Source organism: Anser cygnoides, chromosome 2, assembly GCF_040182565.1.
Source record: "Anser cygnoides isolate HZ-2024a breed goose chromosome 2, Taihu_goose_T2T_genome, whole genome shotgun sequence".
Taxonomy (NCBI): domain Eukaryota; kingdom Metazoa; phylum Chordata; class Aves; order Anseriformes; family Anatidae; genus Anser; species Anser cygnoides.
Genome location: NC_089874.1, coordinates 114,905,001 through 114,931,770, shown reverse-complemented (window position 1 = coordinate 114,931,770; position 26,770 = coordinate 114,905,001). Strand labels below are relative to the sequence as shown.

Below are 26,770 nucleotides of genomic sequence, written 5' to 3'. Positions count from 1 at the left end.
AAGCTTTAAATTGAGCGATTCTTCAGGCTTTTGTGCACTAAGGGGTGCGTGTGTGCATACGTGTGTGTGTGTGTGTGTTGCTGAATTCCTGTAAAGTGCAAGCGTTCCTGAATAATAAGTCTGGAGAATTCCCTCCCTTCCCTTTTCTTTCCTTCAGCATTGTACTTAAAGCAGAGTCAGACACTACCCTTATTTTAAAACAAACAGGTCTGTAAACTTTATGTGCAGCATTTAAATACTCGTGTTAAAATTCAGACCCAGTGCCCACATTTCCCTGAGTGCTGTCAGTTTTATGAGATGAAACTGGGAGCTCGAGCTGAGCAACTAATAGTATGCGATGCGCACGTGCTGCCTTCCAACAAGTGTTTAATGATGTCGGGTCAGTTTGCAACAGTTAAGACAACTATTTCTTTTTCTGTACCGCCTATAACTTGGTGATCTTCTAAGCAATTTCATTAATCTTGCAAAATATCTTGGAAAATGAAGTGGCAGCATAAGTTATTTAGATTCATATAGAGCTTTTAAAAATAGCTAAAATTCCATGCAGTCCTTCTGCTTGATTAGCGTCCTTTTTTTTTTTATTTATTTGTAAATGTGCAGATTACTCCTTTATTTGGAAATAGCTGCCCAAGTTGAAGTTTTCCCTCTTGCAAGAACCTTGTGAATGTCATACAGAAATCGTACTCTGGGTGTAGGCAGGGCTTTTGCGCAGCAAATGTATTTTTGCCTTCAGAATGTGTTTTTTATTTTTTAAAATTAATCTGTTTTCCCTCTGTAATACAACTCCCATAAAAATAAATTCCGCCCTTTACCCCTGTCAAAGAAATTCCTCAGTTTTGATCACGAGCCACGCAGCATGAGGAAGACTTCCTGACACGGGTCAGTTCCAGTTTCTGCTCGCGGGTCCGTCTGTATCTGAACCGTCGAAGGGCAGGGGTGCAGCGGTGTGGACCGAAGGATGTAGGAGGAGGATGAGAGCCCTGACCTTCGTCGTGGGCAGCTGGAGTGGCTTTGTGCACAGTGACAGATACAGGGATGGCTGTGCCCGCATCACTGTAGGGCTCTGGCAGAGGATTTAAGAGTGGTTTCGAGTGGTATTCCTCTCCTCCTTACCCCGTCCCAGTTCTAATTTGGGTTTGGTGTTAGCACGGTATAGCTACTCTCCTGTCATGTAATTGTGCGTGATCCTAATCAATTGCGGTGCTAAACGAAGCGGGTATGTAGCCACCACCTCGCTGTTGCTGCGGACTAGGAGCCTGCTCCCAGTTAGTCACCCGCTTGGCTAAAGAGCATGACATCTTAAAAGGCACTTGCACAATCTCCTGTTATTATGTGAGTTTATCCTTGTTTTCTAAAATGACTCGTTTTGTCTCAGCTCTCTCAAATATCTGAAAGGAAAAATGAGGCGGCCTAAGTAGAGGAGGGAAAAGTGGTGAAACACTTGCATTCCTCTCGCTGGAATGTACACAACCATTTTTCTTCTGCGTTTCACTTGTTGTGCTGTGGTTCCCAAGGAAAAACAAAGTTAAGTGCCAGCTTGCTTTATTAGGGAAGACAGATTGTTTTATTTTTGTCTTTTGAAGGAAGCTTTTAGTGAAGTGGGCAAAAAGTCAGGAGTAGTTAAAGCTGCACCGTTCCTCGGAGGAGAAGGAGGACGAGGAGGAGGAGGAGGAGAAGTTCTCAACTTGGCATTATCTCCCCTTGCACTGACCATTGGCAGAAGTGTGATGGTGCGGCAAGCGGCACGGCTTTTCCTTGCACAGGGGATGCGGGTGGGCGCCTTTCTTCCAGCTCAGAAGCGTCAACTGGGCTCAGGATGCTGCTCCGAGCTATTCCACTATCCCCAAACTGCTTGTTAACGTGTCAGACAAACCTCTCCTTGTGCACTGCTTGGGATTTACAGTAGCTACTTTCCAGTTTTCCATGATCAGGAACTTCACTGGGCTTGTCTTAAGTCATAGGCGAGTTTTGTTTGCTTCAAATAGCATGGTGATGGAGTATGGGAGTGGGTTGTGAAATCAAGATTAATTTCATGTTTATGTAAATCAAATTTGTTAGTCTCTTAATTCTGGTAATTTCCTGTGAAATGCTGTAGTTAGCAGTGAAAAGAAGTTCCTGCACACTCATTGATTTGATTTTTCTTTTCATTGAAAACTAATTGCATAGGTGGCTTATCCTTTCGTACAGTGATCAAAGCAGCTTCAATAGCTCTGATAAAATTGACAAACTTAACACTAAAGCATGGAAGAATTGCTTGAGTGAGAAGTAGTGCTGCGTTTGTGAGTGCAGAAGAGAAAGTCTCCTTTCATCGAGATTAGAAAAAAAAATTAATGAAAAAAAACTCCTTTGCTTATTTAGCAATAAAATCTACAGTGTTCTGCAGGCTCATGCCAAATGTGTTTCTTCTCATCATTACCCCAAGAACCTGTCTTGATTTTTTTTCTTTCTTTTTAAAGGTGCTCTGCTTAGATGCCTGAAGTCACGGTCTTGATTTTCTTTCAGACCCTAACTGTAAACTAGAAGACAAGGCAGAAGATGGAGAAGTGCTAGACTGTAAGAAAAGGCCGGATGAAGGGGAGGAGTTAGAAGAAGAAGTTGTGCACAGCTGTGACAGCTGCCTCCAGGTGTTTGAGTCACTGAGTGATATCACAGAACACAAGATTAATCAATGTCAACTGACAGGTAAACAATACTTATCACTTTGTGGCTGCTCACACTGTTCTATTTCTGATTCCCATTTTCTGCTTCTGATCTCCCTCCTCCTTTCTCAGTTATTTTATTCCTGCTCTTTAATGCTTAGGTGAGACCTTTTATAAACAGATTCTGGGACGGTGTTGTACTGTAAATAGGGCACTATAAATTTCCTTCATACTGAGGGATATATGGATAATTACTGCATTGTTACTTTAAATAAAATGTGCTTTAGCTGTGTCCCAGGCTGCTGTGTGAATTTTCTAGATTTATACTGTACAGCTTTCCATACTTTGCTTATATGCCTATTTTCCAAAGTCACTTGTGAATACAGAGGGTATTTCTAAGTGGAGTTTAAGTACAGTTGCATAAAGGATGAATGTACACGATGGCACGTTGTAGATCTGGACTGGATGTTGCTTTAGTCTAATATGCTAACTACAAATGATTGTACGGTAATACGTAACTGAATGTAGAGAAAAATTAAGCAAATTGTTAGAGGGGAAAAATTAAATCTGTTTTAGCCAAGGAGCAAAACTGAGTGCTGAATAAATACTGCTGAGCTGAGTACAGCTGTGTGAATGGACCTGTAGCCAACCGGAGTTCTTCTCAAATGATTTTAGACAGCCCTCTCACCTACAAAATCATAGGAGATCTGCTGAATTTTGCTCTTTAGATTTAGTAGTTCTTTTGATGGTATGCACTGTAGATCCAAATAGACTCAATATCAGCAGAAAGACATTTTTGGTTTTTTTATTAGATGGTACTTTAGTTTTAGCCACTACCATGTAAAATGTATTCATTTTGCAATGCTGTTATGTTAAAAACCTTTCTTTATTATGAATTTATAAATCAGGAAAGCCATCTTCCTCCTTTTGGAATGCTTTAAGACAGTGTGCGTGCGCTCATGTTTGGAGAGCTTTCTGGGTTATTTTGGTTCCAGTAGATCCGTAGGCTGGGTCCTGGCAGGATGACATAAAAGTCAAGTCTCAGTACAGCTCCTGAAGATAAAGTGTGAAAAGAAGGTGATTGGGAGAGGAATAAGCAGGCAGGAGCAGAAGAGAAGTTGACAAAGTAATGTGAATTTGCCAAATGGTTTTAATTCCAACTTCAGGTCACAGAAGATGAAGATCTGCAGCAGCAAGAAATGTTTACTTTTATTAATATATTGTTTTGCTTTTTCTTGCTTTCAAAATATTCTAGCTTCAGATACTGACAACTCAGCCGTTCTGTAATCACTCCTATGAACCTCCATAATGTATTTGTCTATATTGCTCATGGTTTTAGGCAGTATGGATGTTCTCTGTGGACTTAAAAGTTGTTTTTTGTGTTTTTTTTTTTTTTTTACATTACCTCTCCTTTTCTTCATACCTCTATTCTTTTGCTCCTTCTATTTTGAAAAATTAGTGGTTTCAGCTTGTCTCTTCTTTCGCTCTCCCAGAACGTCTTCCCTCTACCCTCATCCTCTGGATCTCCGCTTTTCTACCTCAGATCCCATTTATTCATCCTCGTTTTTTTCCACCTCGATGTGATACGGCTGTTTCTTCTTCCTGGTTAGTTACTGCTCTCCCTCCATAGCAAAAGCCTGATTTCTTCAATCGAGTGGGTTCTCTGCTTTAATGCTGCAATCAGAATGCACTGAACAGTGCTTGCACGGTTGGGTTGGGAAACTGAAGAAAAAAAAGGAAGAGGGAGCAGTAAGTAGGAAGAGACCTGGAGCACTGCTCCTGAACGCATCGGTTCTTGCTGAGTTGCAATGCTAAATGAAGCTAAAAACAAGTACACGGGATTACTTAATTTGAGGTGCACATGTAAAGGTGGGGAAAGATGTATGGTATCAAAGGGTGGGGGAATGAAAAGGAATCTTGAAGGAAATTAAGTCCCTAAAAATACCTTTTTTTCAAGTAAACTTGTGATAGTGAATGGGTAGAGATGTTTGAAAGCTAATGAAGTGAATAAAAACCTAAACCATACATGCTCCTCAACTAAAAAAAATAAATAAAAATTTAAAACTCCTGACTTTTTTTTTTTAAAGAGCTACCACCATGGAGTGGCAGCTGCACCTCCTTTTCTTGTCACAGTCTTCTGAAGCATGGGGGTGTTAGATAATTGCTCTGGTTCTCTCCTTTTGGAGGAGTATCTGTGAAACTAGTAGATACCCTTAGCTATTTTTCTGTTGTTGGTTTGTTAATGAAGGCAAAGAAGTTTACCAAAATTGAATTTCTTTTATGAAATTCTGTTGTTTGGGTTAGCTGTGTTCTCCTTGGAGGAGGACAGAGCGTATCATCTATCCTGATGTGTGATCTTTCCAATCCGGCCTTATCTCAGGTGCTGAAGGGTCACCTAGCCTATTTAGAAAGTTTCCCATTTATTTAAAAATGCCAAGGCTGTCAGCCTCTGAGGTTCACGTTTGAGTTCTGAAGCCCTCCAAACTCTGATTTTTCAGATGGCTGAGCAAGCTGCCACTTGTCTGGATTTTACTGAGCTTTGGAGGTGCTCTATGAGATGCTTAGGGAACTGCACTGCAAGAATTTATGAACTGTGCATGTTGACCCAGTTGTAGGGTCATTTTCCATACAGTTATACTGGGAAAATCAACAATTACATTGACGGAACAAACAGGAAGGCAGAACAATGGCTTAAGACACCCTCCAGTAAATCCCTGGAGTGTGAAACACTAGAGCTGACTGCCATAGTGTCTCGACTGCCCCTAATTCTACCAGCCTGGTAATGTGCTTGAGAATGGGGCTTGCCACTGTAGGTTCTCAAATTGATACTGGGGCTTCTAGTTTCAGCGTCTGAAAATGTTAGATGTGTTCTTCTGAAGCTCTGACACTTCAGGGGAAGGAATGAAATTGCTTTGTTGAATCTTCATTTCCCACTCTCAACCAAAGACATGAATGGGGAAAGGGGAGCCGGTTTATTAAATAGTGCCCCCAGTCTCTCGGTGTCAGTCCACCCCCACCTATTCAGAGCATACTGGAAGATGAGAGTTACTTACAACTCTGTGAGATCTACCTCTTAGGATCTTGAATTGCTGCCCTCTCGCAGATTTTTGTCAAAGGAGAAGAAAAAAGTTCTCCCCAACTGGTTCCTTCCTGTAATCTGTTGTTTGAATTGAACTCGTGTTCTTTTTCTAGAGGAGGGCATAGCTGCTCTTTTATTCTAATGTGTGTGCTATTGATCTTTTCAATTTGGGTCTCATCCAATATCCATTGAAGTCAATGAAAAGGTTCCCATTGACTTCGGTGGGGGATGGAGCAGGCCCTTCATGAGCTATTTAGTAATATTTTTTTGCTATCATCTGAAATTCTTGTACTAAAGCTTTCTCTGAAAAGGTGATGATTTATTTATGTTAATTGCTAACAAATCCTGTGATGTTTGTGAAAAACAGATAATGGATGAAGGGGGGGAAAAGCCCCCAAAAATATCTTTGCAATACTTGTAACCACTAGCAGATAAGATGCTGTACTATATTAATTTAGTCATTACAAAAGATTGGCAATCAAAATATGGTTTTAAGTGTTTCTCTCTGATGTTAATGCTTTTCTCACTCTATCCTTCCTGCAGCATTTCCATTTAATAACTCATGAGCCACTTGCACATTGTCATCCTTTAAGTCATGTACAAAAGTAAAGGACTCTGCATGATTATGAACCTGATGTCCTTCTAGTATTTGACAGTTTGGATCCCACTGCAGAAACTTGCACGCAGGATTAAGTCTGGTGCACTACTGAATCCTCAAACACACCTTCTCTCTCTACCAACAGATGGTTGAAAAAAAACTTAACCTTCTGCACTTCTGGCATATATGCTGTTACAGTTTATCACACACTTGCCCTAATCTTCTCCTACTTTGCTTATAATCTATCCTCTCTGCACAGTGTTTTGTGCTGTTTATTTCACCTTTCTGTTCAAACCGTCAGGGACTGTACTGTAGGATGTCTTCCCAGTGAAGGTAAGAACTGCCTTTCCTCTGACTGGCTCTGTGTGTTCACAGACATACTCATCAAGCTTGGTTCTCTTGATGATCCCGTAGGTTGCTTTGGAATCAGAAGTCTTGGTCATAAAAAAAGCAGTACTGGAAAGAGGAGCATCCTGATGTGCTGCTTTGCACTCAGGCAATCATGCAGCAAATATGCCAGTCTAGGTGGCTGACTTGCATAGCTCAACAGTGATGGAGGTACTGGTGCACAGGACTGCCATCTTCCACCTGAATGTCAGTAAACCCAGTGCATGTTGTGTGACTTCTCTACTAGCCCCAGTGGCATTGCAGGTTGTAAAACCTGTCTGAAAGCAGGCTACTGAATCATATGCGGCCCTAGCTTCAAGACTGAGGGTGATCTGAGGGAAAAGGCATGAGCTATTTCTCCATTGGGGATATTTATTTTACCTTTAGATGATTAGGTAGACTTAGTTTTATGCTTTGGGCTCTAGCTTAGTCCTAGAGCTTTGACAGGTTGAGTAAGTGTGTCAGATAGAGTTGAGAGTCATACATGTTATCCCCTGACTTGTTTCTGATGCTGACAACATTGTTTGTTACGGTTGTGTATCTCCTACCATTGAGGAGATGCAGTTCTCTTCTCTAGCTATGGTCAGAGATTCCTTTCACATGCCACCTGAAAATTATCCCAGATGTATTGGGTACCAGTTATTCTGGGTGCTACTCTCCTTCAGCACTGGTGTATCACTAGGCTGGGAACTTCTAGCCGAGTCAGTATTTCTGTGTTTCTGATTATGATCGTAATTAGTTTTCATGGGCACAATCCTCCTGTGTGGTCGATAAACAGATCATTACCTTCTTGCATGTCTAGAAGTAAGAGGTTGTGCTCCCTAACAGCTTCACAGAAAGCATGCATCACAAGCGATCACGGACTTAGCAAACAGAGGGTAATAGAGATTCCTCTGTAATGGTTTCGTTGTCTTACCTCTTTTCTCTTACTCCTAGTGCCCAGGAATCTTTCATCTTTCTGAATGAGTTGGTAATGCCAGGATCATCTCCTTCACTAGAAGACTTGAAAGCTTTCCAGGGGATTTTGTCCCAAAGGGTGAATGCTGTTCACAGTGAGACTACAAGATAAATCTTGTGAGCACTTAGCATTGTCATGGTTTGATATCCTAGCTAGAATTGCTCTTTGTGCTAGCAAGATAATCCTAGAGCTGGCCAAATATATTGCGCATCTTGCCACTGGTTTTTCAGTTTTCGCCATCTGTGTGGAAAAAAAGATACATGGCAAAGGTCCTTGGTCATTTCTGCAGAAGCAGAGAAAAATCTGAATCTGATAAAAGTGTTTCAGAGGACAAGGACCCTAAGAAGTTAAATCTCTGATGCACCAAAAGCATATTCATCAGCCTCATTGCAGCTAGTGGCACACTGCCAAGCACTGTTTGCCAAGTACAGTTACTTCACTTGAGAGAGTCACCCTGTTTCTCTTGAGAATTCCTGCACCAAGGACTGCATATGGATTTTACATTAAACAGTTATTGAATGAAAGACAAACAGTGCTTGGACTGGGGACTTAAGCTTAGGCCTCTCTTTTTCCCTAGAGGGTTTTCTACTTGCTGTTCTACAGAGACCAACGTCTACTTTTCCATTTGCTTTGAATCGCAAAATTCAGACTTCTTTTCCACAAAATGACATTGTTTGATGGAGTGAGTGGAAAGCAGACCTGCTCCTCCAGTTTTCAATCCCAGCCAACGCACTTGGTAGTTCAGTGGACTTCTTTGAGTCTGCAAGTTGTGGACTCGCATCCTTTCAGAATTAAGTCGTCCAAGACCCACATGTGCAACTCCAACTTCTTGATCTTACGGGGAATAAGGTGGTAACTTCTGCCTCTAAAGATTATGGTTTTGTCTAAAGATCATAGTTTTGAATTCAGAGAGCACTGGGAAATTGTATAGCTGTTGTGTGAAGCTCGGTTCTGTGAGACTGGGCCTCCAAGCATGCCTATCGGAGTAAGTCTGTCAGTGTATTGGATGGAAAATTCCTACGTGTGACAGAATGGCCAAGGCCCGCTAAAATCCTAGCAGTTTGGGGAATCTGCCAGTCAGAACTTTATATGCAGAACTGTATGCTCCTTGGGAGGATAGATGAAGGTCTTGATGATTGCACTCTTAGGTGTTCATATCAAAATTCTGCATAAACATTCTTGCAGGCAGCTTGGTACTGCTCAGACGTGGAGGGAACTTCACTGCTCTGGGGCTCAAAGCTGTGAAAGTAGGCTGCATAGCCTTGTCGCTGGTTTTCAAAACCCCTGTCCTTACCTTGAGAGACAATAGATCCATGATGAATGGCCAACATGGGCAATGAGGCATAAACTCCTCCCCTTTTTGCTCAGAAACCATTAATCTCTGCTCTTGAGACTGTTAATAAGTCATAAAACCACTAGATCTTCACCTCCTGGGTGTTTTAAAAGCAGTGTGTTGCACTTCCTGAGTTGTCTGTCAGCGACCCCTTGTAAATGAAGGCAACCAATGTCTTTATGGTGGAACTGTTAGTTTTGACTCAGGGAACCCCTGTAATAAACCTGTTTGTGAACATTAACTGTAAATGCCAGAACTCCTGTTCTGTATGGAAGTGGGAGAGGAAGCAAGTGGTGGTGTCTTCCAGGGAGCTTTCAGTGCTTCCTGTCTATCTTTCACTGATCATTTTTTCCTCATTTTGATTTCTGATTTTCCTCTTCCACTAGCCTGACTTTTCCATGACTAAAAGAAGGCAGATAATTCTTGTTGCCCATACTGGCAGGGGTAGCGGTAGCTGACTTACCTGCAGTATATGTCCGCCAAGGACTTCCCACTGTGTGAAGGTGAGCTCTTAGGAGAACGGCAAACTATTTTCCCAGCCCCAGCATCGTTGCAGCAGCAAGAAAACCTTTGCCTGGCTGAGTACCATGGACAGAGACGTTTCCTTGCTGGCCAGGCCGCCTGGTATGCAGTGGCTGAACCAGAGATGGTAGTGCTCTCATCGGCAAGGGGTTTTGGCGTAGGCAGCCTCAGAGCGGTGCTTGCTGGGTCTGGCCCTTGGTACAACTGTCTCTGAGCTGTATTTCACATGTATATAATCTAGCAGTGTCTTTAGTGCTATTAGGGCTCATCTTGCAGCAATCCAGGCCTTCCTAGGAAGATGGAACATGGAAGCAGAGTTTGCCAAGTGCTGTTATGTGCATCAAGGTATTCGCTCCTGGCTGGAACATCACTCCAGTCATCCTGGGGCTTGGGCATCATACATTTGAACCGTGCTTTTGACTACTTCTTCTCAAAGCTTCTCTTTTGCTGAGGATAAGGATTGAGGACAACAGTATGCAGTGCTACAGGTTCAAAGACCCCATGTGCCCGTCAAGACAGAATCCGTTTTTCTGCATGGACTTAGAGGTTTAGGTAACAGCTTACCTTACTTTAGCGTCTTCTTCTTAAGTCCCACTCAGCAGTAGGTCATAGTCCTAAACTCTACCAGAGGACGTCTATGTGGTACTTTTTGGCTTAGGGCTGTGAGATCATCAATACCTGACATGCCATTGTGGGTGACGTAAAAGCAATAGGCCCCTACCCCTTCTTATTACATGCTTCGGAGGGGGCTGTGATAACATTGTAAATAATTCCTCGTCTGGCTTTCATATTACTTATTTATCAGGCTAACTGTGCCATTGTCCCTGTCTCCAAGTACTGACTTGCCCAGCTCCTTAGCTTTTTAGACTTGGTTGAACTGTCTCCCTAGCACTCTGTTGAAAATTTGCCCTAGCTAGATTCAGGACTTTGCTTTATTACATTGACAATCTGTTGCTACATTTATTTATAGCCACTGCTGGGTGTTCTAAAGGTCAAGCCGTTTCCTCAGAGAGCATTTCCAAGTGGGCAGCACAGGGTCTCTCTCTGTGTTACCATTTGGCTGCCGTGTCTTTCCCATTGAACGTTAACCTCCTTCTCCCAGTCCTCGAGTGGCGCCTCCCGCCTGTTTCAAAAGAGGGTCCAATTTCTGAGATCTGCCAGGTGATGACATGAGGTAATCCACTGACCTTTATCAAGCACTTGTGTGGAGGACGTAACTGCCAGAGCTCATTCCAGTTCTAGGAGAGTGGTACTATAATCACTATTTGATCTATGCATCTGAAATTCCGAATCCTCATTGTCCAAGGAAGACGGTTGCCTGCAGGGAAGAGGGAGGTGGGGTAGGGTAGGGGGAATCATCAGCACTGGCACATATGTGAAGAAGGAAAAAATAGTCATTACTTACCCTATGATAACTATGCTCCTTCCAATTACTGCTGTAATCAATATGGATCCCGTGGCCAAGCTTGTCTTGCTTTTCACTGTCCTTAGCAATACAGACTTTGAATTGTAAAGCTGCTGCTGATACAGGGTCGTAGCTACCCTGACCTTTATTCAGTACAATGGGAATTCATGTGTGTGATTCTAATAGACACACTATTAAAAATAAAGTGATCGAGTCTTGCATGCATGCACATATATACACCTACAGTCCATATTGACTACGGTGTTTTGGAGAGTCAGTTACTGTAAATACCTGTTGTTTATTACATGCTTCTATTTTTCCGGAATATTTATAATGTATTGTCAGCGTATTACAAATTGTGTCTTGTTGCCATGACAAATTAGTCTTTTTAAGCAGTGAATTTCCCGCACCTCCTAAAATTATTTTCTTGAAATACTTGCTGTTTTTATTATTGGTGCTTGCTTTAATTACCATTTAGAAATGAACAGAATGGGAGGTACAACAGATTATCATTACTTATATGTTCAGCAGTTAAATTCATAGCTTGAAAGCCAAGTGTAACAAAATGCCCCACAGCTCTTTAACACTTTGCTTAATGTAGTTGTAGAAGAACCTTAATTCATGTTTATACAATCAGCTGTAGAGTATTAAGGCTTCCAGGCGATATGGTGGCTCACTAACACACCACCTCTATGGGCTCAGTTTATCCTTTCAAACGTTGTCTGAAGGGTGTAAAAAACCTCTCTCCTTATGAAAAAGAGGACTGTTGGAGGGGAAAGGTCCTTAAAGAGACTCTGTTCCCTGTCTGGTCTTGGCATAATAACCTGGCTATGACGTTCGTAAAACCATTGCTGCTTCCGTACTGTGACTCTGTTAGAAGGAATAGGGTAAGACAAAGAGAGAGCACATCTTACTTCACCCAGGATGTTCTGAGCTATACCTTGTGCTTTTTGAGAAAGGCACCTATTGTATTAAATACTCTATTGTGGAAATCCATTGTGATGTTCAGATAGAAATTTAGCCCTGGCATAGGGTGAGCGTAGCACTTTCAGAAAATGCTGGACCCTGCAGCCCCTTAAAGCTCCTCTGTTTTTTACAAGACACCAGATATGCTGTTAATCCCAACCACTCTTCCAAAATGACTGATAGTTGAGGCAAGCTCTTTCTTAATGTGAACCCTTAATATTCCTAATTTTATATCCCTGTACTTGTTCTAAGAGGTCATAGTCCTTAGCTGGGGCTATCATTTGGGAATGCTGTAGTGTAACTGAAATCTATGACCTCTTAATAAGCACCAGGAGAAAGAGATGGGGATCGTTCTACAACATGCCCTGGGGGTGCTTTCCCTTCAAGAAGGCAAGCTGGAACTGTTCAACTTTTTTCTTTCTTTCAGTTTTTTACCTTCAGGGGGAAATTGATCGATTTGGAGATGATTATTCCATAATCTCTGAATTTTTCTTCTTCTGCACTGCAATGGGAACTCCTTGAAGTTTAAAGGGGTTGTGTCTCCTGTGTGCACTGTGGAATGAAACCAAGGAGTTTATGGGGACAGCAGTTCTCTTAGCGCAGTTACTGCATTAGTAGGCAAGTTTGGAACTAAAATACCAGGAGGGTCTTGGACAGAAAAGGGTAAATTTTTAGTTTAAATTGGCTGACTAAGCATGATCACTTCGCTCAAAGGATGCTTCATTTGGGATTTATTTTGGGTTAAGGAAAGTGGGGTTTTCCCAGAAATGTGGATGCATAAAAGACATTTTAGAATAGAGACTTACCGTGGGTGAACTGCAGCAAAGTAGAAAAGGTGAACTGAGAGTCAACTTCTAAAACACTCAAACTTGACAAGTTTGACCGATTTAAAAATAATATGAAAAGTTGGAACTGCATCTATGAAATTTTAGTTTAAATTTACTCTTAATAGAGCTAAAACAGCGAAAGGAAGTGACTTAATATTTTTGTCTGTAATATTTTTGAAGTATATAAAATACAGTATGTCATTTTGCCTGTATGTATATAAGCAAGGAAGGCATGCGTTCAGGACAGGGAATGAACTGAAGCGCTTCAAAATGTGTTTAGAAATGCAACTCCTTGTAAGCTAGTGTCATGGACTGGCATTTCATCGATACGTATAATATATGGGAGGTTTTTTTAATTTCCTAAAAATACCTGTCACTAGTTTATTGCCTCCCTAACTGTGACCAGAGCTGGTGTTTGTTTTAGTGCTGCATCCCAGCAGGAAGCACAGCCTAATGACTGGAGGAAGGTTGGGTGACTCATGCGGGGGAGGCTGGAGAAGGGTCAAGTTTTTCAAGTACTTTGCAAATCTTCTACCAGCTGTAAAAGCAATAGATAGGGAAATGAAACGGCACTTGCTGATTTACCTTTCTCTGACAAATGTCGGTTTCAGCACGTGAGTGCATAACACATCAGTTTTACTGTTAACACATAAATTAACATAAATATTTTTTCATATGTATGCATTTATTTCTTATTGCTGTTAACTGACTTCAGTCTGTGGCCAGAAGTGATGCTTGGATTTTTGCAAAAAGAACTGAGTGTTTGATCTTTCCTGTACATTCAGTTTCTAAGCAACACATCCTTTGTCCTGAACTATTTTAATATGTCAATAACCGTAGTTTTCTGTATGATTCTAATTATTTTTCTAAACTGCATTTCAAATGCTTAAAACACTTTTAATGTTTGCTTTTTCTGTAATGTTATGTTTAGAATATTTTGCATTACAGGACAATCTTTCTTCTCCCAAGAATCTGTGTAGCCTGACTGGAGAATGTTTTTTCAATTTATGTCCATCAGTTGCTGGTTGTAATCTTTGCTTCACTGAGAACAATGGAAATGTCATTATTATGTTCGTGGAGGGCAGGATTTCTACTAGTGAGTTCACGTACTCGTTAGATTGTATTATTGCTCTCAGGATTTTTCTCTGTGGCACTCAGGTCTCTGCCTTTCTAACACTCTTTATCATTTCAAAATACTCAGCACTTAACAAACTTACTTCCAAATAGCACTTCCCAAAGAAGTGACAGGCTGTGATATTAACCCTATAGTTGCAAGCACTTTTACATGGCGGGTTAGTCTGAAAGTAGAAAAGCTTTCCCTGTCTGCCATGATGCCAGATGCTTTCAAAAGCAGAGGCTGAGGAAATGGAAGAATGCAGTTTATCTCATTAAAAGTAGATACTGCCTCTTTTGTGACCCTCTCCACCTGGCATTGTCTTTGATTTTCTCTTGTTATTTGGTATGCTTATTCTTGCTGCCGAGGCTCTGCTTTTCTCTCCTGTTATCTTTATACTTTCCATGCTCTCACTGAGTGTTTCTGGAGGTGTGCTTTTATTTCTATCGTCTTTTCTGCTATCAGCAGGTCAGGTATCCCTGCAGTTCTCCCTTTGGCTGAGAAGGGTGGAGCTGATTTTCTCTAGTGCTGGAGTATCCCACTGTGTCTCTCCTTCTTGTCTCTTCTCCCTTCTTTTTCACTCTTCACTCTTCTACTGTTTGTTCCCTTTTTGCCTCTAGGATCTCCAGAATAGTGCTACTATTCCCGTTGGGTACTTCAGCAGGAACAGCAGACTGAAATTCACTCAGTATACTTAGTTTCATTCTACAGCCTCTGCTGGGCTAACTTTACACTGCTTTTTATAGGAACCAAGAGCATAGATGCAGTACACTCAGGTCTACAGCCTGTCTTGTTATTTGCGCAGTCATCCATTGCGACAGTCCCATTTTCTTGATTTTATCACTATTTCATTAATTTTTATAAATGCTCTGATTTCTGTCTGATGTTTCCCTAGGAATATACCATGGTGAATACCACTGAAAATATCATAAAATGTTCCCAAATGGTAGGAACATTTATTCCTCACAGCATGGGCAAAAGAGTGTTTGATATTCCGCAGAGCTTTTTTTTTTTTTTTTTTCCCCCCCCCATCTTTTAGTGCAGGCATATTTGCCCCCTATGTATTGCCGAGGAAGAGTTTGTATATGCTGAGTTGGCTTCGTGAGAGGCTATTGCCTTTTCTGTTGCATTTCAATTATTGGCCAGTGCCAAAAGTGCTTCAAAGTTACTTGTGTAGTTCTACTCTATGGGCATGGAAAGAGGCTCAATACAAATTAAAGGTTAAATTCTACCTATTGCAAAATGTCTAGGCTTGGGTACAAAATCAAAGATGATTTCTGTATGCTGTGAGTCCCACAGTTTTTTTTTTTTGTTTTTTGTTTTTTTTTTCATACAATGTTTTTGAAACTGCACCTCAGTGGATCTGATGTTGTGAGGGTGCTGAAAGGGGCTAACTGATGTAACTGATGAATAAATACATGTTCACTGTGCCAGTATTGCTTCTTGCATGTGGGGCAAACCTTACGTCTGATATGCCTGTAAGACTCGTACAATGCCTCTCTATGCTCCAAATCTTTTGTACAACTGTTTATCTACAACGCCATGAAATGTAGCCAGCTCTGCAGAACACAGCAGCTAAGATCCATGAGACGTAGTAGGGGGAGACAGGAAGCTTGGGCCAAGAATAATGTGGCAAACCTCCTGCTCTTGTGAAAAATGCCACAGGATTTCTGCTGTCCGCAAAAAGCAGAGATTGCACTCCATTTTTTTAAGACGTAATAGGTGGATTATTTCGCACGTGCATTGCCAGAAGTGGCTGATGCTTTGTGTTTCAGGTGAGTGGTACTCATGGGAGTTGCGTGTTTCAAAATGGTATCGCTGCTCCTTGTCACTCCTTCATTTCAGACGTAACTGGCAGCACAAACCCCATTATCAACCAGGGGGAGGCCAGCTGTGGTAACCCAGCCATGGCTGGAGAAGCTGTTCCCACTCTTGCATGGGTTTTCAGTGCCACACCATTCTGAACCATGGGGTCGAGGAAGCGGCTCAGGGTAGTGTTTAACCCTAACGTCATATCCTGGCCCTCCCTTTTCTCCCTACCTCTGTTCTCTGGGAGTTCTAGCACAATATTTTGACTTGTGAGCCCAGAGGGTTGACTGTGTGGCAGACACTTAAGGTAATTATGGGCTTACTTATACATTTTACTGTCAAATTACGTAATTTTCGATAGAGGGCATAATGTATGCTTTCTAATACACACTCTTTGAGGCTTGGGGTTCTGCCTCTTATTAGATAGCTTAAAAGTCAAACCACGTGTTGTAACAGACCCTGGTACAATTGCTATGAAATGTGTATAGCATTCCTCCCTTTCCTTCCATAACATTCTAGGCTGTATTAATGCAGGATGCTCTGTGGAAGAAAAGGTTGGATTTGAAATCTTTTACTGTAATATGTGGAATGTGTTTACTAAACCGTGGAAGCTATTAGGGGTACAGGAAATGTTGCGTATTTAGGTAGTCAGTATGCTCTTAGTGAATCGAGATGTGGAATAATCATTCTTCCATCAGCCAAGTGTAGTAAATGTGGTTTGCAAACTGAATGTTATTTGCATAGTTTATAGGCCTGCCAGCTATTCTCTTAACTATGAAGTATATGTTTTTATCAGAACGGCATGTCTGCTTTTGAGGAAGGGGAATGGGGAGAACAGAGAAAGACATGCTTTACAAACAAATGAAAAAGAAAATGAATTATTTTGCTATTGACTAAAATTAGGTTTTGATTAAACATTGCAACTGCATTTGGTGACAGTGAAACTGAAGAATTTTTGCTTTGAGTGTAAAAATGGTTCTTAGCATTTCCTGTGCTCCTATGGAATTGACTCTCTTTTTGAAGGGAAAAGACTTTTTTTTTTTTTTCCAAAAAACATCTTTTTCTATAAAAAGGTGTTTCAACTTTTGACTGTCTGTAAGTAGTTCATTATATTATCCTCTTTCTACTTCTTCCTTATACATTGTTTAACATGCTGGATAAAAGGTTCTTCTTTCTTGCTGTTTCTCAATAAGCAGTTAAATCAGATTGAAAGAAGAATCTCTGTGAGTTGCTTAGATTACATTTTAGCTTTAGAGACATGGCTCCAATATAGGACCTATTAGTTTCTTTTTGTATTGTAGTATTTGCCTAAAGGTGTTGTATGTTAAAAATCCAATATAGCTATGTTGTATGTTTTTATTCAGAATATGATTCGCAATTAACATTTTTGCTAGCATTTCATCTGTGACGAACATGGGCAGTCTTTGTTACTTTTTCCTCAATAAATGATCCATTATTTCTGAGATGCAGAAAGTGTCTCTTTTCATACATGGATAACTAGCCTACACCCGTGAAATGTTTCTAAAATAATGTGTAATATTACATTATTGTTTAAGTAAGGACTGTAGCATTCCCCTTTCCCAGACCTTACAAGCATAATCAGGCATACAGTATTTTACTAAGCACAAAGACTATCTATGCAAAATGCCTGCAGGATCTCATAGTTCTCCCCTCTATTTCTGTTTTCTTTTTAACATAGACCTGCCTCATATTTGTGTAGTTCAGTTGAAGTTCATGCAGTGAGTGGATTTATTGTTCAAAGATGGATAGCTAAGTCAAGTTACTTCACCTTAAAATTTGAAACTCCTAAACTGTTCCTATAAAATGAGTCTTCATATGTTCTTTGGCATGATTCTTCTGTATGCAGTCTGTACTGTTTTCTATGAGCTAGAGCAGGAAGAGGGAGAGAATCAAATGAATCAAATGCCTTTTTTCCAACCAAAGGCTTTGTGATTCCTCCCCCCCCCCCCCTAAAATTAAACCACTACTTAAGCCTACTTTCTAAATATTCAATGCCATGTCTTTCTAACTTTTTGTCTCCTCTCCCCAGTTTTCATTTATTTTTTGAAATTCTTGCCTTTCTTCCTTTCTGTATTACATTTGTTGACAATATGGAAGGCTCTTGGTGGAAAAGGAAATGGTGTAGCTGTGTGTTTGATCTGCTGATTGTTTTTGTTTGCTTGTTTGTTTCTGTATAACTTACTGGAAGTAAAAATCCCAACACCAGCCACTAACATTTCTCAATTTCAGATAGAACAGATATCATTATTCAATATGTATTTGAGGAAGAAACTGGGAAAATGATTCTACTTGATTGCTGATAAGCAAATTAATGCAAGACATTGCTCCTTTAAGAATAAAATAAGTTTAAAGTCCACTCATTTCTTCCATTGTTAATCCATGGGTAGATTTTAAGCTGCTTAAAACTACTGATCCTGAAAAGCCAGCCTACGTTGAAAGTAGGTACAGCGAGTGAATGTGGAGGGGACCAGGTGATAACAGATGAACTGGACAAATTGGACACTCACTTTTCATAAGTAATTACTTACAGTTGGAGTCCTCTGCTTCACGCAGATAATTAGGAACTTCAGTGTCTTCATTCGGAGAAAGACACTTTCTTGTTGTTGTTTGTGTTTTGTTTTGTTTTTTAAATAATTGGGAACTTTACTTCCATTTTGCAGTCAGTGGTGAAGAACTGTTATTGAGTGTGTCTCAACTCTTTGCTGGCTGGGGTTTAACTCCCAACGAGACTGTATCTTTTTGCCTTACAGTCTTTGATGTATTTATCCTCACAGTAGCTCAGTAAAGTTGGGAAGATCTAAGGGTGCTTAAAAATTAAATAATTAAAAAAAAAAAAAAAGAGCTTAATCACTTAAGATGGGATATAGGTGTTTGCATCCAAAGTTGTGACCCTGAAAAACTGCTCAGCTGTTACCACCCCTAAAAGACACTCTTCTGGCACAGCTAATGGTTTCTTGTCTCATCTTGAGTGTTGAAGTACCACTGTTTTCTCTAAGCTACAGGAGAATAAAGAAATTAGTCCCACACTGAAAAGAGTAAACTTCAGACTAGAATTTAACTTTACAGGTAAAGGTAAGTAATTTCACAGAATATTAACCTTCTCCACATTGCCTCATTCTTTTGACCATCCCACAACCTAATGCTTTCCAATTCTTGTTCCAGACCATCAGTGAAGGAAACTTTTGCATATGGGGGGAAATGATATACCAGGGGGTTGTCGTTCAGGAATGTTCCACTTCCACATTTGGGGCATTAAGATGTGCAACCTCTTTTAAAAGAAAATGTAACATTCATAAGACTGATAATGCTAATTCTGCCTTGCTTGTTCAGGTTGCTCTTAAATAGCATCATGAGATTCCAGTACAGGAAAATGCTGCTGGAGATCCTCTGGAGAGGTGTGAGGAATAGAGGATGTGAAGAGGAGATTCTTTGTTTGGTGGTGTTCTCATTGTTGATGATCCTATTTTTTTCCATTGGCTTAGGTGTGAAATGGGGATATATGACATTCCAGAGATGAAATTACTGGTACAAAGCAGAACTATTGATTTAAATAGAATTGCAAGCTATCCTTTTCCATATACACTAGTTATGTCAGTTAATAGTGTTACAGAGAAGCAAGTTGTGGTGCATGCACACACTACCATTCATTTCCACAACAAATTTCCATGTAGCTGTAATAGTGTTGAACTAGTTTCCACATTTGGGACACATTTTCCCACATTTGGAACACAGAGTGAAGACTTCTGACTCTCAATTTAGGCTTTGTGGAACCTGACTGGGAAGTGAAATCTGGAGGTATAGAACTTGCACCAGCAATGCTTTGCTACAAGTTTATATATTGATTTAAACTGCTGGGTCCTATCCATCAAAGCTTCTATTTCAGAAAATATTTTCAGGGAATATGTCTTTTCAAAAGGCATAGCAGTCCCTTAAAGAAATTGCTGCTATTTATAGAATTGTATTCAGAAGTGTATGTTTTATTTGAGATCTCAGATTCTGATCTCTGAAACTCCAAAGTAAAGGATGAGGCTTTAATGATCAGAGGGCAGCATCTGTTAACGCTAGCTGTTGTGCCTATTTATATATCATATAAATTTGCTCAAATGATTTGAAAATAGGCATGCATAAATGTATACCCAACATTTAGTTTACTGACCATAATATACTACTCATTAAAACAACATTATGACTTGCAAATGGATTTTCAGCCTAAAAAATTTTGCAGCATAAAATGTCTTCTGCGGAAGAAATTAAAGGATGGTAAATTGTGTAAGCAAGGTGGAGTGGAGAACACGCTTGCTAAACTCCTTAATTGCTGAATAAATATCTTAATAGCTGAAAGGATGCAGAGGTGTCTAAGACCCATGCCACTTTGCAGTGAAAGTTAACAAAACAGTCGTCTGTTCCCCCTATTCCCACCACTGCTCCGGCTTTATTTATGAAACTTAGAAGAGTTTAATATTGGCAGGAATAAACGTGACCAGATAAAACGGTGAACAAGACTGTATCTCTGTGCTTTTAAGGGATGCTGAAGGCAGAATTAGCATCCAAAATGAGGAAATAGAACATGGAATTTCAGTGTAATCACTTAAAAATACTCCACAAACATGAACCTTTTATTGAAAAGTAGTGATTAGGTATCACTGTGGCAGCCTTCTTCATCTTTTTAATTGGTGTTACCTGCTGATGCTTGCTATAGTAAGTGAAGAAGTAAATACCTGAGGAAGGGCCATGTGCTCAATGTAATAACCAGATTAATTTAGGAAACTAAGATGAATCTGTTTAGGAACTCTTCATTCATAATATATGACTCTACTGAAGTACAGGAAGGCTGTGCACAAGCAGATAAGGGACATTCAGGCCCCTGTAACGTTGAAGTTACCCCAAATTTTCCGTTGTGGTCTGCGTATCAAAAGGGAAGAGGGCGATGGGTGATGAAGAAGATCTTATTGCGTAGGATGGAGTAGAATGGATCACAGCACAAAGACCCTTGCAGTGGTGAGCAGTAACTGTGTTAGGTCTGTATTGTACAGTGTGAGACTATGCAGAGATATGTTAGCTTACGTAGATACATTAGATAGGAGAGTTGCATTAACTTGTGAGCAAATAACGCCTTTCTCAGGATGCTGCTTCAGTTCCAGGGCTGGCAAGATCCCCAGTAGCTTGGGTGTTTTTACTTCCTTTAATGCACATTGTGGATGTGCCAGCTCTGTGTATTTGATTTGCAAAGGGCAGAAATGCACTGGTTTTAAGTCAGTTGTTGATGTTGTATGTTGTCTGGGTAGCGTGACAGTCCTTTCATAGAGTCAACGCTTTGAAATATGAATTTCTGTAGTTTCACACCTGTGTCCTCTGAACCTGGCAGGTGACTGAATCCAGGAGACAGAGGCTTTCAGTCACTGCAGGCAGAGGTGTAGTTAACTTGAAATGTTTTGCACAGTCTGTTGAGTTTTTGTTCACTACTGGTCTGCTGTAAGCGAGGCATGTGTACAGCTACCTTTCTGAACAGGGGAAGAGAATTCAGTCTGTTAGCAGTACTTCTGTGTGTCACACCCTCATTACAATGTGTTTCATTTTGTATTCCATTTTTCCTTGTTAATTTGATCCTGTCAGTAGTTAAAACCAGGTAATTTGATCCAGAAATGATGTGAATCATCTATGGAGAATTGAAGCCTACGGAAATTTAACATGAAAGAGAGACCTGTCTTGCACCTGTTTTTCTGCACTGGTATACAGTGACCCTAGAGAAGTTAAACAAGGAATTTTCTTTTGAAAGAGAAGGCAGAAATTCTGCATGATATTAAGGAGAAAAGAGCCTCAGGGAGGATCTTTCAATCACTGTGAGCTGACAAAATGCTCCAGAGCAGCACAGTCCACTTTTAGTGTCACGTTGAAGAATGGAGACACAGTTCAAGGGTGTGCTGTTAGTATCGCCAACCCAAACTTCGAGCGTACGTGTGATGGAAAGGACCCTGCTGTAGACAGCTAGCTCAGCTGCCCAGTGCTAGTAACTTGAGAATACTTACAGGTCTTTTCTTCAGATCTTATTGAGGAAAATTCAAATCATTGATTTATTTATCATTATTTTTAAGCTCGAGCACACTGACTTTTTTATAAATATAGAAAACCAAAACAAAGGAGAATAACCTGGTGAAGTATAGGCACTGCTGCCATCTTTATTATTATCCTGTGCCTCACTCAGGTGGTGTTCACAGTTACCTGTACTGCTATCAGACTTGTGCCTCGAGGACATCTACAGTGCTCATGAGACGAGGCTTTATGGAGCAGGCTCGCACAGCACTCTACTTCAGAAATGAAGTGATTGCTGGCCATAAGAAATCAAAAGGGAGCATTACATTACTTCCCACTGCAAATGTGATCTGGACCAACAAGCTGTAACCTGCACTGACAAGAAAATTAGCCTTGCCACTGTATTTTAAGGGGGAAGAGCATTTTGGGGTGAGATGTAAGGCAGTTTCCGTCTGGAATTGTGGGTGATTGCCATATTAACAGAGGCAGGGTGAAGCTCTGGAGTGGGAAACCACAGAATGGTTCTAGTTAACAACTTTTTGAGACATCCATGTGTAATTAATCAAACGTGCCTTTTGTCTGTCTGAAAACAAAGTAAAGGAGATGGACTTCTACATGGTTCTCAGTGAAGGAGATAATCTTGGTTCACCAAGTATAATATAAAAACAAGGCATTTTTGATGTCACGTGCTGTAATGAATGCTTGATTTTGGCTGTCTGAGGAGAACATGCCACCCCCAGCCACACCACCTGAGTATGACACCTGCAGCTTCCAGGACTGAAGAGGCTGAGCAATCTATTTTAAGGGAGGAAGAGCAGGTGACACCTCAAGTTGTGACAAAAAGCCTTCTGTGAGAACAAATAAATATGTCTTTTTTTTTTTTTTTCCAGTTTACAAAACTGTGTCTGCCAGGACTTGTAAAAATGGGAGCAGTAATCAGGATCAGTATGCAAATGCCACATAAACTGTCCACAATTATTCCCTACCTCAAAGGTAGCTTTCTTTCTCTTTTTCGTTCCTCCTCTAGCACATCTTAGCCAAAACACAACCCACACCAAATTAGTTCTGCAGCATTAAGGCTGACAGATCTAAGCTGTGATAAAATACGGGAAATAGATTTTATACAATTAGAGATTTTATAGAGGGCACCTAACAGCTTTTCAGGAGCTAACCATGGGTGAGTTCTTTGAGTAAAGTCCCTCGGGAAATCTGTCCCATGTCATAGGTAGGCCCCAGGTTAAGTAAGACTAGTGGATAAGAGCAGCACTGCAAGCTGTGGCTGAAAGGTATCTGAGGGTCAAAGTGGATGATACATCAGACCATGAGAGCCATCATATTGCTCAGGAAGATTGCTTGGCCATTGGCTTTTTCTGGATAGCTAAAAACACAAAAGCCCAGCAGGCCCACAGCACGCTACCACAGGATTCAGGCACATTTGCCCTTCTGTAAAGAGTCAGCGTGGTGTTTCTGTGCCTCTGGGAACTAACTGTGACTCACTGCCAGTATGCTGGACTGTCGGATGGCTTGCCTTCCCCTAAATCATGGTCCTGGAAAAACACACACAAATCATTCAGTGTCATAGACAGAAATCCGAATAATGGTGAATCTGCCGGCCATTTCTTCCTGTACGCAGTGACCAGGAAGGATGATGTCAGGAAACTGTGGTACCCCACAAGAAAGCACTCTTGGGTGAACTAGCAGTAGTCATCTTAGGAGGAAAACAATACATGGAGTCACTGTATGACTCCATACATTATTTCCTCCGTGCCCATGGGACCACAGATGAGTCAGCAACAGTTCATGGTTTGTAGTAACAAAAGTAGCTGACAATTGTAACAAAATCAGTATGGATGCTTGGGTCTCATCCAGGGCCAGCGGGAGGTTCTCAACCAACAAAGCCCATGCAGTCTAGTCTATCAGGACATCTGTTGCTTATGAGGGGAGTGATGTAAACAAAGAACAGCCCTTTCTTCTTGTTTTATCTGCTCATTAACAATGTGATGCCTTGTGAACCATAAACATACAGTGCGTGTTGGTTACTGCCTTTGGTGCTGATTACACTGCTGTCGGAGAGGAAGTCTCCTGTTTTCAGATCCTTGCAGCCTTGTTTCATGAATAGAGGCCGGGAGCAGGCCTGAGGTGACCAGCTATCCTAGGGTACGGGCCCACTGCTGTCTAGCTTTCACACTCTATCAACAGCATAACATTGGAGTGTCTCCGTCACGCTGAAAGCTGTAAAGCCTCTACTGATAGACAGGGAGCCACGGCTATACTGGGCTATACAGATGATACTGAGGCTGTCACCAAAATGTCCTTGCAGGAGCAGGGTATTTTTAAAACGAAATTTTGAAAGGATCATGGGAAGCAAGTGTTGCCGTACTGCAGAGGAAAGGTCTCTCGCACCTGGTGGGAAAATTCCTTCCCTGAACTCCTTCTCGGGTGATTGATTTAACCCTCTGGGTGTGGGTAAACACAACCAGCAGGTACCCGGGGTGAGGGGAGACCGTCCCTCGCGTGTTTTGTGCTAATTGTGGTAAAGTGCTTGACTTGTGTGTCAAGTTATGCATCAGAGACAAAAAGAGGAAAAAATCCTTCTTGGTTCTACCAGTTAACTCCCTGAATCATGGAAAAGAATGGAGAGACAAACAAGAGTAAGTCTCTTTTCAAGCCCCATCTCGACTCTTGTGCCCAAGCATACGGGAAGATCATGCACTTCGCACCCTCCTCCTCCAGACAAGTTCCAGCTAGATGAGCAGAGCAAGTATGGTCTGAGAGAGAGTTTGTATTAGGCATTTAGGGGAGATGGGACCAAATTGTCCCTGACTTTCAGCGTCATGCGGGACCTACCCCTTTACCAAATTCCTTTGAAAAATCCTGTTGCATCATTCTCCTTTATTCACCATGTGGTACCCAGGTTTTGCTGTGGTTTGCATAATAATTTGAAAGCAAACGGCACCATAATCTTTAGAGGGTTAAACGTTACCTTCAGTGATTGTGCGTGAGTCCCTTCGACCCCAGGAAGTCTTCTGCCCATGCCAGAGTAGGGAGTACAGCTTTGTGTCTTGCAGCCCTCAGGCAGTAGTTAGAATTTGTTCTAATTAATGGAGTCTCTAGTAGGAATTATTCTGTATTTCCCAAGTACGCAACCAATGAGTTCTTCTGCTGGTTCGTTCTTCTGTTTTAATAGGGGTTTCAAACATTTCCTCTAGGCTTTCGGAGGAGAAGTCGTATTGAGTGCATTATTCAGTATTTTAGGCTGCGCTCATCATTGCGTTCTTTGTAATCAAAGCACCTTTTTGGTTATTGTGTATATTCATAAACTACAGACAGCATAGATTTGGCTGCTTTTCCATAGCCACTCAGAAAATTGTAAGCAAAATTGCTTTTCATTTTGCCTGACAGCCAGTTTTAATTTTATTCATCATTTTATCAGATTATATAACATTTCTGTTGTCTGCAACTGTCTTCTCACTGCTTTCCTCTCTCTTCCTTTTTTCCCCCATTATGTTTATGCTGAAAATATGAAAACAACAATAAAGAAGAGGCCAATAATAGCTTCTTGCAGTAAAAAGGGCTTATTAAAAGGATATTTTCTGCCTGGGTGAAAAAATTCCTTGAAAATATCATAAATACTTTATAACACACAGAGCTACACTTTTATTGTCTTCAGAAGTTGATTGTCTAGATAAGCCATTTAAAAAAAAAATAAACACAAAAATGTCATATTTAAAAAAATAATTAGGTGAGCTTTCTTCACAGTCCAATTAGGCGGATTCCAGATGAAACATCAAAAAAAGGATTAAGTAACCATACAACATGTGAGCGCTTTTAAAATCAGTCTGATGACAAAGCAGATATACTTTCATTTTCCAGAAAAATTGCTAATACTGTAACATCCAATGGGCTTGGTTTTATTACATGTTTACAGGGCTCTTCATTGTGGTCTCAGCAATATGAAGAGCTCTGCAAGCATGCAATAAAAACCGAGCAGACTTGATGTTAGCACTGTTCACTGGTGTCCCTTGTAGCAGGGAACTTCTCTTTAAATAACCACTGAAGGTTTGTGGCGTGCTCCCTAACCTTGGATCCAAATGGTAAGGAGCAGAAGGAGGATCTTTCTAGTAAAGTTTTTAGAATGTTTTCTTTTCTATAAGTACATAAAGTCTTTTATTTAAGATATCCAAGATTTGCTGGTAAGGATGATTCATAACTGAAGTCCAGTTTTCCTTTGGGATTAAGCACCAGTGTTTGTTTTTTGTTTTTCTAGCATAGCAACTGAATTTCATCATTCATTTTGTCATTTAGCAATAGAAGACAACTTCACCAAAGAAGCTCACAGTACAAGTAAAATTGGAAGTAAATGGAAGCCATATGTTGTTTCTATAATTTCCAAGGTTAAGAAAAAGCTATAGTTCTGGCTATATGATTTTTAATGGGGAGAGAAGTACACTTTGTTATCAACAGCCTTGACTTTTTAGGGTTTTAAAAAATAGTTATTTATTTTGTTAATGGTAGTTTGAAGAACGCATTATGCCCAAAGTGTTCAGAGCAAGGTTGTTGCCTGGCAGTAATCCATTTCTTAACTTATGTACAACTGTGGAGTTATTAATGCTAGTCAGGTTATGTGCAAGGATTCAGGAAAATTCTTTATTCCTCATTGACTCCTGACAGTTATTGTACCTAGGAACTGGGTAACGTGTTCTGAAGTGAGCAATTATGGAAATGTTTACTTCACTGGCTGCATGTAAATGTGTGCAGAGAATGTACCAGAATTTTTCCTTGGGGGTATTTAATTCTCTCCAGGGCAATGAAAATCAAATGATTTCTTTTTTTTTTCTTCTTTTTTTTTTTTTTCCAAAGCTGGGATGTTTTTTTTAAGTGCTATAATGCAGCTGAATAATGATGAATGCAGTAGACAGAAAAGAAATATAGAGAGAACTACCAACAGATCTGGAAAACAAATTTTAAGGTGGAAGCTAAAACCAAAAAGGAAAAAAGGGGCTAGGGACCAAGGGAAGGCTTGTGACAGATTCAGGTTTTCTGGAAAAAGGATATAAAATGGATACTCTAGTATTCAGGAGT

At 40.6% G+C, this 26,770-nt stretch overlaps 1 protein-coding gene across 7 annotated transcripts in view; it reads left to right on the top strand.

The window, feature by feature from the left end:
* The window catches only part of ZNF521 (zinc finger protein 521), a 231,792-nt gene that overhangs the window by 21,458 nt on the left and 183,564 nt on the right, over positions 1–26,770 (top strand). For all 7 annotated transcript variants that reach the window (XM_066992873.1, XM_048080020.2, XM_066992875.1 and 4 more), the window contains one exon: positions 2,503–2,682. In XM_066992873.1, the coding sequence (XP_066848974.1) occupies positions 2,503–2,682 (180 nt within the window). The remainder of the gene's footprint in view (positions 1–2,502; positions 2,683–26,770) is intronic.